At 36.3% G+C, this 13,605-nt stretch overlaps 1 protein-coding gene across 1 annotated transcript; it reads right to left on the reverse strand.

Annotated features, from left to right (window-relative positions):
• Positions 1 to 1,193: 1,193 nt before the first annotated feature.
• Positions 1,194 to 9,109, reverse strand: LOC139134465 (S-adenosylmethionine-dependent methyltransferase Rv2258c-like). The gene is made up of 4 exons (XM_070701326.1): positions 8,885 to 9,109; positions 6,373 to 6,584; positions 4,853 to 4,972; positions 1,194 to 2,459 (listed from the first exon to the last, which is right to left on the reverse strand). Exons 1-4 carry the CDS (start codon positions 9,067 to 9,069, stop codon positions 1,888 to 1,890), a joined length of 1,089 nt encoding a protein of 362 aa, XP_070557427.1. The 5' UTR covers positions 9,070 to 9,109; the 3' UTR covers positions 1,194 to 1,887.
• Positions 9,110 to 13,605: the final 4,496 nt, after the last annotated feature.

The raw sequence follows: 13,605 nt of genomic DNA on the forward strand, positions 1-13,605 counted from the left end.
ATTTAGCTGATTTACTTGCGTGTTTTCATTAATATGCTAGAAACATGCAAAAACGCCACTTATATGCCAGAGGCAAGAGATTTGGGTCTATGTTGATCATCGTGTGTTAACTCGCACCAACCTAACGACTGCGCCATAGAAAGCACTATATGTATATGATACCTAATCATCTTTCGTATTTTGTTTAAAAATGTACGTTTTTCAAGCCTTTTAGCAGTTTCAACTTCGAACGACACTACACTGTGCACATAAGTTCAGCAATCACAAATTTGCAATCGGATTTTCGCGCTTCTAAACGATCGTCTTACAGTTTGGTACTTGTTTTTATAATCCAATGTCCTTTTTTTGTTCTGAGATAAACATAAGAATTACTTAAAAGAGAAACGAAATGGGGTTCATTCTGCAGCGCTGTATTGGCATCGTACCGATTCTTTAGCTATTTCTATTGATTAAAAATATTGTGAAGGGTTGCATATGAACACATTAGTGTACATGTAAGCCATTTTCTGTTATCTTTCAGGAACTGTTATAGATGATATGCATGTATTGTACAATGCAAAAACAAATTTACTGAAAAGCCTGCGATCTATCGTCGCTATAAGGGAATAGAATTACTTGAGTGAAATCCCCTCCAAATTATTAGGTCAAAAAAAATTGATAAAATCAGTGTATCAGTTTAAAAATCATGTTATATAGGGTGATTTTGTAAACTGATTGAATTTACAAGTTGACTGCATATGATATGTGTTCCACAGTCTGAGTGTCATTAATCTGCCTTTGAATTGACGATATCAGGTCACAAGGATGTCCAGAGTCAAATCAACATTCCCAAGGAACGACGTTTTATCCAGTACGTGACTTTTGTAAACGAGAGGATAGGATAAGCTATCAGTTTGACATTTAAACGAAAACTGAACTGCCAGTGAAATCATAAAAATTCTAGTATATTCCCTACACTAAATATATTGACTCAATTTTGGCAGAGATCTTTTGGATATACGAGATACGAAATATATCCCATCCAAGGTACTTTGTCCAAGAAAAACGAGAAATTTTAAAATTGTTTAGCTAAGTCGATATTCAGAAATTCGACTCAGAAGTTTTGCTTGTAAACTGATTTTCACTGTCTCTTGTTATCGTTTATACAAAGGAGATGTACACTATCTGTTGTTTTCAATTTTTATTAAGGGTCATCCATTGAAATTTTGCATGCAAAATATGCTAGAAGCGACTCAAAGTTTAAAAAATGGCGAGAGCGTCCAAGAGATGACCAAATCAGTTCAATCAGAGATCTTACAACCACTGTTGTTTTACAGTATATTCTGGAATTCATTTATCACGAATTCTTATCATGATTAACGAAAACGTCATAAATGAACATATTTTGATCATGAGGAAAGATGGCCTATCATCAAAGAAATTGAAGTGCGATTTTTCTAAACTTGGGTCAAAAATATTGAACTCAAAATGTTTTTTATTTCTTTGTATTGTTATTAGGCGTTTACTTTATATCACACTCATAAACTACGTCATTATTACAGCTTAGTAATCGCAATGAGCATGATGTATATTCAGCGGATGCGTAGACATAATAATTGCTAGATTCAGCGTTTGTGCTAAAACAGTATGCAATATAGACCCTCGAGAGTCTATGTATGCAAGTAATATGAAAAATTTCTAACTTTTACGTAAATTACGCACATCCTGGCTAGCTGAGCTAGATTCTGACCCCTTGGCAATTTGGTCCGACTACGGCCCTGTTTACGTCCAGTTCTAAAATAAAAACGATCAGGTGACATTACGAAATTGCGAAAAACAGGTAGTTTTACTTGTGGGCATTTCTCTCAGCTGTTATGTATGTTAGCAGAGGTTCTTCGCCGGCCATGATTACTTTAATTTCCTACAATAAAACGCTTCATCATGCATATCCGATTTTTGAGTATGGAAGCAATCAAAACCTGCTTCTGCAAGCATCTCCAACGCTCGTTCTCTTCCCCACATCATCCCAAGTGCCATGCTTTCACCGTCGCCGGCGAGGGACATCGGTAAACAGCGGAAGAGACTAATTGTGTACAGAAATGAAGTCATGGGCGCGTCCATATTGTCTGCAAGCTTGCTATGTGATGCAATATCAACCATAACTAAATAACCGTCGTCTTTGAGAATATCTTTAACCCCTTTCAAAAATAGGTCGGGCCTGGGTAAGTCGTGAACCAAGTCCCTGCAGTAGACAAGATCGAACTTCAATCTCCAATCCTCCCATTCTGCAGACTTCACCGCGTCACCGAGGTGGAAGGTGATGTTCGAGAGTTGCATGGACGCTGCCCGAGATTTTGCCTTAGCGACGCAATCCTCCATCAAGTCGGTGCCATGGAACTCTTCCTTTGGAAAATCACGCGCCAAGAGACACAGTGCAGACCCACTGCCGCAGCCTATGTCACAAATAACAGACGATGTCTCTGGAGAGTGAAAAATGACACATAATTTAGACAGGAAAGAAGAATTAACACTTGACAAGGACGACACTGGCTTGTGAAAGGTATTTTCAAAGGAATATTTCTCATTAAAGATGACAAGGAAACTCTTTATACACTGTATAATTTCAAAAAATACCGCCAATGATACGGTGTTTCTTACTTTTGATCTGAATTGGTACATACTAGTATTGGTACCAAAGATCAACGATGAATGTTGTTTCTAATTGTTCAGTGCAGCAAAATTCTACGTTGATGTTATGACAATTATTTCTACACAGTACAACAAGAAAAACAAGAGTGACAAAAGCAAATAAGGTCTGCAACTTAGGTACTGGAGGTGAACTTAAGAAACATGCATATCAACTTCTATAGCAATGGGACAAGCAGATCCTACACATATTAGCAAATGTAATTAAACAAATCAGCCAGAGAAGGCTTGACAAAGGAAAAGGTAGGCGAATGGGGAAAATAAATTACAAATGATCAGGTACAAAAAGTAATGCTACCTCATCAATCTTCTACATTCCCCCTACCCATATCAAATTTTCTATCCTTGGTATTGACCGTGTTTACAAAAGAGCTACAATGGCCAGATGGCAGGAAGTGTAAAGTAGGTGAGCTATTTACAACCTTGGGAAGTTTTTAAATGACATCAGTGCTGTCATTCGAATGTAGACAGCACTTGTTAGTTACAGATAGTGAAATGCCTTCCACTGTGGGTTTTTTTTTTACATCCGGAGTTATCCTGGATCCAAATTTCTTATTAGTTCTTGTATGTCTTACATGGAAAGGTTGCAAAAATTGTGCTGCAATGAAAACATTGACCTAAGCTTTGTTTTCTGGATCAAATTTCACTAGAAATTGATACCAAATATTACAAAACCATGTTCACAGCCTTAAACACTGTCTCACAACATATCCTGAGTTGGTATAGGTCATTAAGGTCAGGACTAAGAAAATTACCTAAATTATACAGATTTAAGGGTTTCCCAACACTTTGAGCAGAAGATTTATCTATCTAACAACATTCTACGGGACTTTTACTCCAAATTACAAAGTATCGGACAAGTAGTTTTTGAGAACAAGTTTCTTGACCGAAAATGACAAAACTGTTTTAAAAATATAAATTTGCATATTTTAGGACAATTTCTACATATCTAACTTTTATCATCCCCAGCATCTGTTCACCAAATGTAAAAACTTAAGTTGTCTGTCGAGTACTTTAAAAGAAAAAGTTTTTTAAAGATTTTTGACCGAAAATGACAAACATTACCCAAAACGGTAATTTTACCATTTCATCGTAATTTCAACAAATTGGAAGTGTAAAGCCTTGAAAATTTCCAACCCAGATTTGAGAGAAATTGGGCATGCAGTTTCAGAGAAGAAGAATTTATACATCCATCCATCCATCCATCCATCCATCCATACATACACACACACACATACATACATACATACATACATACATACATACATACATACATACATACATACATACATACATACATACATACATACATACATACATCGTATGTACGTACATACATACATACAAACATACATACATACATACATACATACATACATACATATACATACATACATACATACATACATACATACATACATACATACATACATGCATGCATGCATGCATGCATGCATGCATGCATGCATGCATGCATACATACATACATACATACATACATACATAACATACATACATACATACATACATACACACACATACATAGAAATCCACAATTTCGGTATTAATGATGAAAATTAATTTAAGTCATAAAACTTGAGACTATTTTCTGAAATTTAATATTTCACTGGAAAGGAAGAGTGTTTGTTAAAAACCGACTATTTTATTTACTTTATCTATACTCATTCCAAAAGGCATGGGTTGAAAGACAGACAGTGGAAAAAGTGGTTCAAATCATATTAAGCAAAATAAAAATGCCTCTTTTCAAAATGTAAGAACATCGTTGCTAAAACAAAATACTCATATTGTTACATAATAATTAAAGAACATAAAATACAGATTTTACATAATTTTACACTACTTAAAACTTGGACAAGACATACATATTTCTACGATTTTAGCTACAGTTGCCAATAGGAAGTACCCAATCGGCCTATATGAGAGTTATTGGAAATCGCCTTTACTTTGAAATGAACCAGCAAAGTTCTACTTGAGAATGACATTTGTCTGCGTTTGTCTGATAGATAATAGATTGTCTGATATGAACAACATATTCAAACAATTCAATTTTCCTATATTCTGTCCATAATTTGTGCAAATGATCGACCGATTTGTACAAAGACTATGTATATAATTTTCGAGAGAACTTAAATTTCTTGATACTAACCTAGTATTCTTTTGATCTCCTCGTGATCTGTGAGATATTTTGGCGATTTCCCTCCCAGTTGAATTGAAGACATTTTATCGCAAAACGGAGGGTCCAGCGTATACTTCTGATGTGGGATACCTGCAACGGAAATACAAATAAAATTCGTACAGTAAGATTAATCTTTCCTGAAGCTAAGCCTAGGCGATGAACAGTAAAATGTCGCAGAACCAACATTACACTTCTGGTAATAGGGTTATGTTCGGCAATAAATGAATTGTGTATACCTGTTTAAAAGACACATGAAGCCATTGGCGGATAGAATTAGCACACATGAGCACAATACCTTGGTATAAGCCATACTTATACAGAGTTCTAATCTAATCTACAGCTCCACTTCGGACACAACGTGAGAGATACGATGCAACTTGTTGAAGTTTATCTGCTTAAACATACATATAACATAATACGAGGGGCCTTATGTATGTATGAATAATCGCAATCATACCATCCATAATCCAATGAAAGTAGGTCGGAATTCGGAAGACAATAGTTGTAAACATAGACGCAAAACAGCACAGAACAGACAGTAAATAGACGGTACACAAACAAAGTCACATTCATGAAAGAAAGATATATGGACCTCTGGCCAGAAGACCAAGAAGTGATGTTAGGTGTTTCGAAAATAGTAAGCGCAAAGAGTAAGCGAAAATAGTAAGTATGTGTGTTTGTATATATATATATATATATATATATATTATAATATATATATATATATATATATATATATATATATATATATATAATATATAATACATATTTATATATATATATATATATATATATGTATATATAATACATATTTATATATATATATATATAAATAATAAAAGAGATTACTTCAAGTACAAACGAGTAATCTGTTTATTTATTTATAACGCTCTGCTTTTGCATTGAGCACTGTAATTTCCCTCGAGGACATCTGTATACTTCAGTATATCTATATCTATATATATATCTATATATATATATATATATATATATATATATATATATATATATATATATATATATATATATATATATATATATATATACATATTATTAAAAATTCCTCTCTATATACATTTCCTAGCTGTTTTATCTCTGAAATAAGGGTGATTGTGTGAATTAATTTTTTTACACTTGACGCCTCGTAAACATAAAGCTATTCTGCAACAGGTTATCATTGAAGTTCATTATTGTTAATTCTATTTGGGACAGAGAGTTCGGCAATCTTCTTTTGCGCACGTCCATTGTTTGAAAAGTCAAAACTCTATATGAAAGCATGAAATACAAAAGCTTACCTCGATTTAAAGAGACGTTTATCATAATTGTTAACTCAACATTTATGTATCCTTATGCCAGCCATGAGAAATAACACAGCATTTTTCGTTAGAGCTTTCACTGTACTTCGACTCATCATAACCAACACGTGACGTCTCCCGATGAACAGACTTTGTTTGTACTTGAAACCTATATTCACTTTAGTAACAACTTACCCCTTGGTCCGTCCTTCTTAAAGCATTCCATGGCATCTTTATACACTTCAGATAACCAAGGGATTCCCTCGCACTTTAGAGCCAATGCGCCCCCGCCTCCTGTTGTACAGAGGGCTCTGTGTCTGTCAGGGGGTAAGTAGAACGTATTGTTTTCTAAGTCTGCTTCAACTATCCTGGCAACGGCCATTGCTGCAAGCCACTCACGGACGTACCTAGTCAGAAATTGTTGACACAAAATAGAGTGAACAGAGAAAATATTAGAAATTCTAACAGAAAACACTAGATCATTGTTCCATCGCCGAAGGGATATTTAGAATTATATATAGAATCATCTACAATGCCTTCACTGCTAACCGTCAATTTTATTTTTTAATTATTGAAAAAATACATTTGTGCAGGGACTGTCAAGGTGGAGATGTCCATGTTTACATGGTGTACTGCAATGTTTGTGCTGTTTGTTGTTGTGTTGATTCTCTTCATATACTAACTGTCACAAAGGGTACAGTTTCAAATCTCCGTAAGAGACAACCGGCTAATTTGACCCCTCCACTCCCCCGCTCATGCTCGTTTTTCACCACTAGAATAAGCTACATCAAACATATACTGCTACAGTACTTAAGAAGATTCGGCAATTTGATAGGATAACTTACAAATTATTTTTAAAATCTTTATATCAAAGCCCCAATAGCTGTATCTTTCAGCATGGTTTTATGATTTTACTTTCAAGCTAAAATTACTTTGTGAGAATGTGCTAATTTTAGGTGTGTGTGTGCACTTATTATTAACTGCCCGCTGGGACTGCACATGCACTTTCGAACAAGATAAAGATTACACTGCGATTAAATGTTTGCTCAAACATTAAATCGCAGCCCCAGGCGGAAAAGCAAGACCGTTGATACTGTGCATATCTGCATTGAAATCTTAACATAAACTGAACAGAGTAGTCCAATGTAATGCACAGGGTAAATTTTTTCAACCATGACATTGTATACTCTGTTTCCTTGAGATATTACCAACTTTTGAAAATGTCGGGAAATCAAAATGACCGTTAAAATTTTGATTCACTCGTCAAATGTTTCACAGAGGAATGGTTTCCTAATGCAGTAAAAGCCGGTATCCCTTCAATGGGTAGAAGTCAGAGAAAACCAGGAGAGAATAGGAAGATCAACAAGAAGTCTAGAATAAGGGGTCAGGGAGACCTACATCGATAGCTCACTATATACATAATATACCGCCCGTACTACGCATCAAATTTGGACTTTACAACCATAAGTTGGAGGGCAAATATCATAATGTTGAATGGCTCAATGGTGGCTATATTTACCCTGATTCGTTGTTTTTTATCAGTCCATCATCCAACGGGCGTTAGCCCAAATACAGGATGAGGTACGCATAACCCACTAACCCCAATGGAGCACTGAGGAGTAAAGTGCCTTGCTCAGGGGCACAACACCGTGCTAGTGCCTTGAACTCACTGTCCTCCGACAGTGAGTCCATTACTCTGGACCTACCGGGTGTTGGTTTTCTGGCCAACACAAATATCAATATGCTAAATGTGGTTTATATATGTCTTTATTACACCTCACCTAGTACTGATCTCGTGATAAAGCGAGCACACGCATCGTAGAATACAGGCGCCAGGACCTCTTGCACGAGATATTTAAAAATGCGTCATTCGAAAATTTGCGCGTCATATCAACCTGTGCACAGTACAAATACTGGATTTTATTATGATTTCAAATGTTCTGTAATAAAATTAATAACATATGAAGATCGGAAAAATATCACGATTTGTGACCATCTTTCGGACAGGTGATCCTGACCGAAATATTGATAATACCCTCACCTGCGGCTCGGGTATCATCAATATTTCGGTCAGGGTCACCATCCCTTGGGCAGGCCACGAATCGTGATATTGCCCTTACTGTCATGTGTTATTATGTAAATGTGTTAAAGTGGATAGATATTTAGGAGAGCTAGTATGAGCCAGAAAGATAGGAGAGCTGGTATGAGCCAGGAAGATAGGTACTTGAAGTGGTGAAGTTATACCTGCTACAGACAATCTTATGCTGGCATTATTTTGTTGTTGTGTTGCCTTACGACTTCTTGAACGATGTCAAAAGAGTTTTGCTAGAATATACCACGTCCTTGATGGTCCTTGAAATTCCGAATGGCACTCGTCCAAGAATTGGTACAAATGCTGTAGCCCTGGCAGTTGAACTAAAAATGGCTGGCAGTCTGCCATTTATTCTCTGAATGTGAGATGGCTCCAAAATCACTGATTCAAAACACCTAAATCAAACCGTATATGTTGAGGTCAAATGAAAAACGGAGAGAGAAAAAGAAGCCAGGAAGTAAACATTTCATCTGCAACCTCTTAGCAAAATACTACATGAGACGAAAATGTGTACACCCCACCGGTAAACCGCGGTTGATTTTAACACGAAGGTCATTTGAATGGTATGACATCCTCCACCATGAAGCGTGCATTGTCCACTCATTTTTAACCAACCTTTCCTTCAGTCCCGCAGCATCAGCAATTTCAGTGGAAGATTTGGCTTCTCCAAGTGTGGCCATGGTGTTAAATAGACCCAAAGCAGATCCTGCTGCAATGCCAAGAGATGTAAAGCCGGATACTGCTATTTCATTTATCCGTTTTTCGAAGTCAGCTGCTGATGCATCGCTGTTGGCTGCCATGTTTCTGGGCTTTCAGTCGGTTGCAGTGTAGTCGCACGATATATCTGTGGCACGCCACTCAGAGTATATACGTTCAAAGGTCACAGTGTGTCAGGCGCAGAGATATAAATGTCGTTCAAGCTATGTCGTTGAGGGCGTGCAATGAAAACACTGTTGCAATCAAAAGGGGTCGTGGAAGCCTAATATGCAGATGGCATTCGTCTTCCTTCATCTGACAAACCGAATAGAATGCCTTGTTCTGATCTGTACGTCCGACAGAACAGCTGACCTACCAGAAAGAGTGTGACGAGTCCTACAAAGTATGATGTCAAAAGCTGCACTCACACTGCACTCACACTGCAATGGTTTGCACCGTACGCTACACTGTCTCCATTCCTTGACAGTTTTATATACAGTACAGTTGCCTAGAAACTCAATGGAGATGTAATTGAAAGAGAAAAAGAACAGACTTCGTTTTGTTTCCCTGTCTGTTTTTAACAACTTTTGAGTCGACGCTTCATATGTTTTTCGTTACCTTGGTTTCCAGTTTGTCTTTTCTAAGAAAGCCATCTTCTTTTCACATGGCAATATCGCTTTTATTTTTGCTAAAAAGGACCAATGAATGAGTCGGTGACAAACCAGTATTTTTACTGATGTTCAAGAAGTAACAATTCAGAAACGATTTTAAATTCTTTCATTAGAAAAAGTCTTCATTGTGCCTTATTCTCAAACGCCCCTGGATTGGGTCGGGACTCGAAGAGGGAGTGGGCGGTTGAAAATACGAAGGTTTTTTGGGGGGCATTTGAAGTGATTTGGGGACTTGGGGGACTTGAAACGAAGCTGTTTCTGATTGATATGGAATGTGTTGAGTTATCTCTTAAATAAAAAAAGTTACCGAAAATAAATTGTAGGTGGAATAAACATTCTCCTTTGTGTATTTATGTTAAGAAACAAACATGAACATAGAGACACTGTCTCACACCCATAGGCATCAATCCAGATCACATCGAACTGATCCAGCATCTTTGTTCTGTGTGTCAACAGAAACATTTATCATTATTGAATTCAAGTCCCGAACTGAATTCATTTGTCATCAATAACAACGATTATGGTCTTCACAAATATACAAAATATGTTGTCAAACAGAACATTTGTTATTCTAGTATGCTGTTGGGAGTAGAACAAGAAACTGCAGTTGATACACAGAACAAAACGTACTGAAAAATTAGTTAAAGGTACAGCTAATGTCGCTGTCATATATCTATGAAAATAATGTTCAGTTTTTCTGACAGGCAAGGGAATTAATTCATCCTGTTTCCAACCCGTTTTGAATTGGTCGCTGCAGTACCAAAAAGTTTGCTTTCTATTTTAAATCGGGGCATTTTCATATACAGGTGTAGCAGACTTGTTATGAAATGAAAAGAAATGATACCTTAGGAGTTTAAGAGTTTCCGTAATATTCTGCAGCAAAAAAAAAAAAACAATCTTAAATATATCGCTTCTTTCACCTCGGAAGTATTTGAACCTGCTTCGGCGAGCATTTTCAATACACGTTCATTCCCCTAGGTAAAATCTAGTGCCATACTTTTACCGTTACGTGCGACGGACATGGGCCAACAACGAAACAGACTCAGCCGTACATAGGAGAGGCGCCATCAAGCAGCCCAGGCTTTGGCAGCTCTAACGCGTACATGCTGTGATGTCAACCATCATGAAGTAGACCTACCCGCCATCATTATGAATATTTTTACTCCTGTCAATGAATAGAACGGGTCTTTGTAAGTCACGGACCACATCTCTGCAGTAAAACGATCATATATGGATCTCAAATCTTCTTGTTTGGCGGGATTTACCCCGTCACCGAGGCGAAGGGTTGTATCACCCCTATTTGTAACAATCAACCCTATTTGTAACAAAACTTAATTTTCAAAAAAACTTTGCCGTATTTGTTGAAATATTAATAAAATATGCATATTTGTATGTTTGGGGGCAATTTTCTTTTTTTTCCTTGTCAAAACTCATTTTTCCAAAACAGCTTTTGTTACAATTGGGTTGATTGTTACGAATAGGGTCGACATGTCAACCCTATTTGTAACATCAACCCTATTTGTAACAAAACCTAATTTTCCAAGAAACTTGGGCGTATTTGATGAAATCTTGATGAAATATACATATTTATATGTTTGGGGCAATTTTCTTTTTTTTCCATGTCGAAACTATTTTTTTTCCGAAAATGCTCGTTAGATTAAATGTTGTTGTGCAGGTTCCTAGGGATAAGAGGCCTACTCGTAAGATATAATCAAGTCGTGCAGATACATGCCAAAAGTTTGTTTCAGGGCAATTTTCACCAATTTCGGTCAAAAATGTTTAAAATCTTGCTTTCTGACCGAAATCATACTAAACCTATATTGGGTTAAATTTTGTTACAAATTGGGTTGATTGTTACAAATAGGGTTGACGTGTCAACCCTATTTGTAACAATCAACCCTATTTGTAACAATCAACCCTATTTGTAACAAAATTTAACCAATTTGTAACAAAACCTAATTTTCAAAACACTTGGCCGTATTTGATGAAATCTTGATGAAATATACATATTAGTATGTTCGGGGGCAATTTTCTTTGTTTTCCTTGTTGAAACTCATTTTTTCGAAAATGCTCGTGAGATTAAATTTCGTTGTGCAGGTTCCTAGGGATAAGAGCCCTACTCGTAAGATACAATCAAGTCATGGAGATACATGCCAAAAGTTTGTTTCGGGGCAATTTTCACCAATTTCGGTCAAAAATTTTTAAAATCTTGTTTTCTGACTGAAATCATACTAACCCATATGGGGTAAACTTTTGTTACAAATTGGGTTGATTGTTACAAATAGGGTTGACGTGTCAACCCTATTTGTAACAATCAACCCAATTTGTAACAAAAGTTAACCCAATATAGGTTTAGTATGATTTCGGTCAGAAAACAAGATTTTTGTCATTTTTGACCGAAATTGGTGAAAATTGCCCCGAACGAACTTTTGGCATGTATCTGCATGACTTGATGATTATATCTTACGAATAGGCCTCTTATCCCAGGCAACCTGCACAACGAAAGTTAATCTAACGAGCATTTTCGAAAAAAATGAGTTTCGACAAGGAAAAAATAAAAAAATGCCCCCGAACATACTAATAAGTATATTTTATCAAGATTTCATCAAATACGGCCAAGTGTTTTTGAAAATAAGGTTTTGTTACAAGTTGGTTAAATTTTGTTACAAATAGGGTTGATTGTTACAAATAGGGTTGATTGTTACAAAAAGGGTTGACACGTCAACCCTATTCAACCGTATTTGTAACAATCAACCCAATTTGTAACAAAAGTTAACCCTATATAGGTTTTAGTATGATTTCGGTAAGAAAACAAGATTTTAAACATTTTCGACCGAAATTGGTGAAAATTGCCCCGAAACAAACTTTTGGCATGTATCTCCATGACTTGATTGTATCTTACGAGTAGGGCTCTTATCCCTAGGAACCTGCACAACGAAATTTAATCTCACGAGCATTTTCGGAAAAATGAGTTTCAACAAGGAAAACAAAGAAAATAGCCCCCGAACATACTAATATGTATATTTTATCAAGATTTCATCAAATACGGCCAATTTTTTTCGAAAATTAGGTTTTGTTACAAATAGAGTTGATTGTTACAAATAGGGGTGATAAAAGGGTAAGGTTCGGGTCCGGAATTGATGCTGTCCGAGATTTGGCTGTCGCGATATAGTTCTCCAACACATATTCCATGGAACTCATCTTTGGGAAATCACATGTGCCAAGAGATAAAGCGGAGTGTCTATGTCACAACCAATGTCACAGACGACAGCTTACATCTCTTAAAAATGCACCAAGAAATAATCAATAGGAAGTCATTGAGTCTTCTAATTTGCATAGTTACAAAATATAGTCATTTAATACTACTGTAAAATTTCAGTCGCAATATAACTTTATTAAGTAGAAGAATTTCTCTTTCAGCTTATGACACCAAAATATATATAACACAAATGGTGCTCTCTGATGTTCTTTTCAGTCACTTTCCCTATATCTTAAAGTTCACTAACCACTATTCGAAATGTTGCTGAGATTAAACATGAGTTCAAAAAGCTGCCAACCACGAGCAACATACACGTATCTTTCTAAATGATTAACGATATCGGTCAATAGCCGAGCGTATCGAACTGATCAGTAAAGTTCTGATTATTTTTGTGCGCCTACCTTTGCTATTATATACCTACTCGATCGGAACTAACAACCTACCGTACCTCAGCTACCAAAGACGTCAGCAATCAGAGCCACATGGCTAAAATCTGGACTGAAAAAGATGTTTCAGAAATATTGACTTCTTATCATATGTTGTTCACGTCATTGACAAGGTTTATTTTTTCAAGCCCAAGTCCTAACTTATCTATGTACCACTTGTAATTTACGTCGCGACCCAAAATGTAGACCAATCATATGACATCGCGAAATTACGAAATTCATGAATATTTCTGTTGGCTAATATAGACAACCATGAGGCTCCAC

The sequence above is a fragment of the Ptychodera flava genome, chromosome 1 (genome assembly GCF_041260155.1).
Source record: "Ptychodera flava strain L36383 chromosome 1, AS_Pfla_20210202, whole genome shotgun sequence".
In the NCBI taxonomy this organism is placed as follows: Eukaryota; Metazoa; Hemichordata; class Enteropneusta; family Ptychoderidae; genus Ptychodera; species Ptychodera flava.

Bases quoted from the DNA above. Each gene is read 5' to 3' on its own strand.
- LOC139134465 (XM_070701326.1), bottom strand. From the start codon at position 9,069: ATGGCAGCCAACAGCGATGCATCAGCAGCTGACTTCGAAAAACGGATA. The intron at 6,585-8,884 runs GTTGGTTAAAAA...ATTTCTGACTAG, and splicing joins GCTGCGGGACTGAAGGAAAG to GTACGTCCGTGAGTGGCTTG. The intron at 4,973-6,372 runs GTAAGTTGTTAC...TTTCCGTTGCAG, and splicing joins TAAGAAGGACGGACCAAGGG to GTATCCCACATCAGAAGTAT.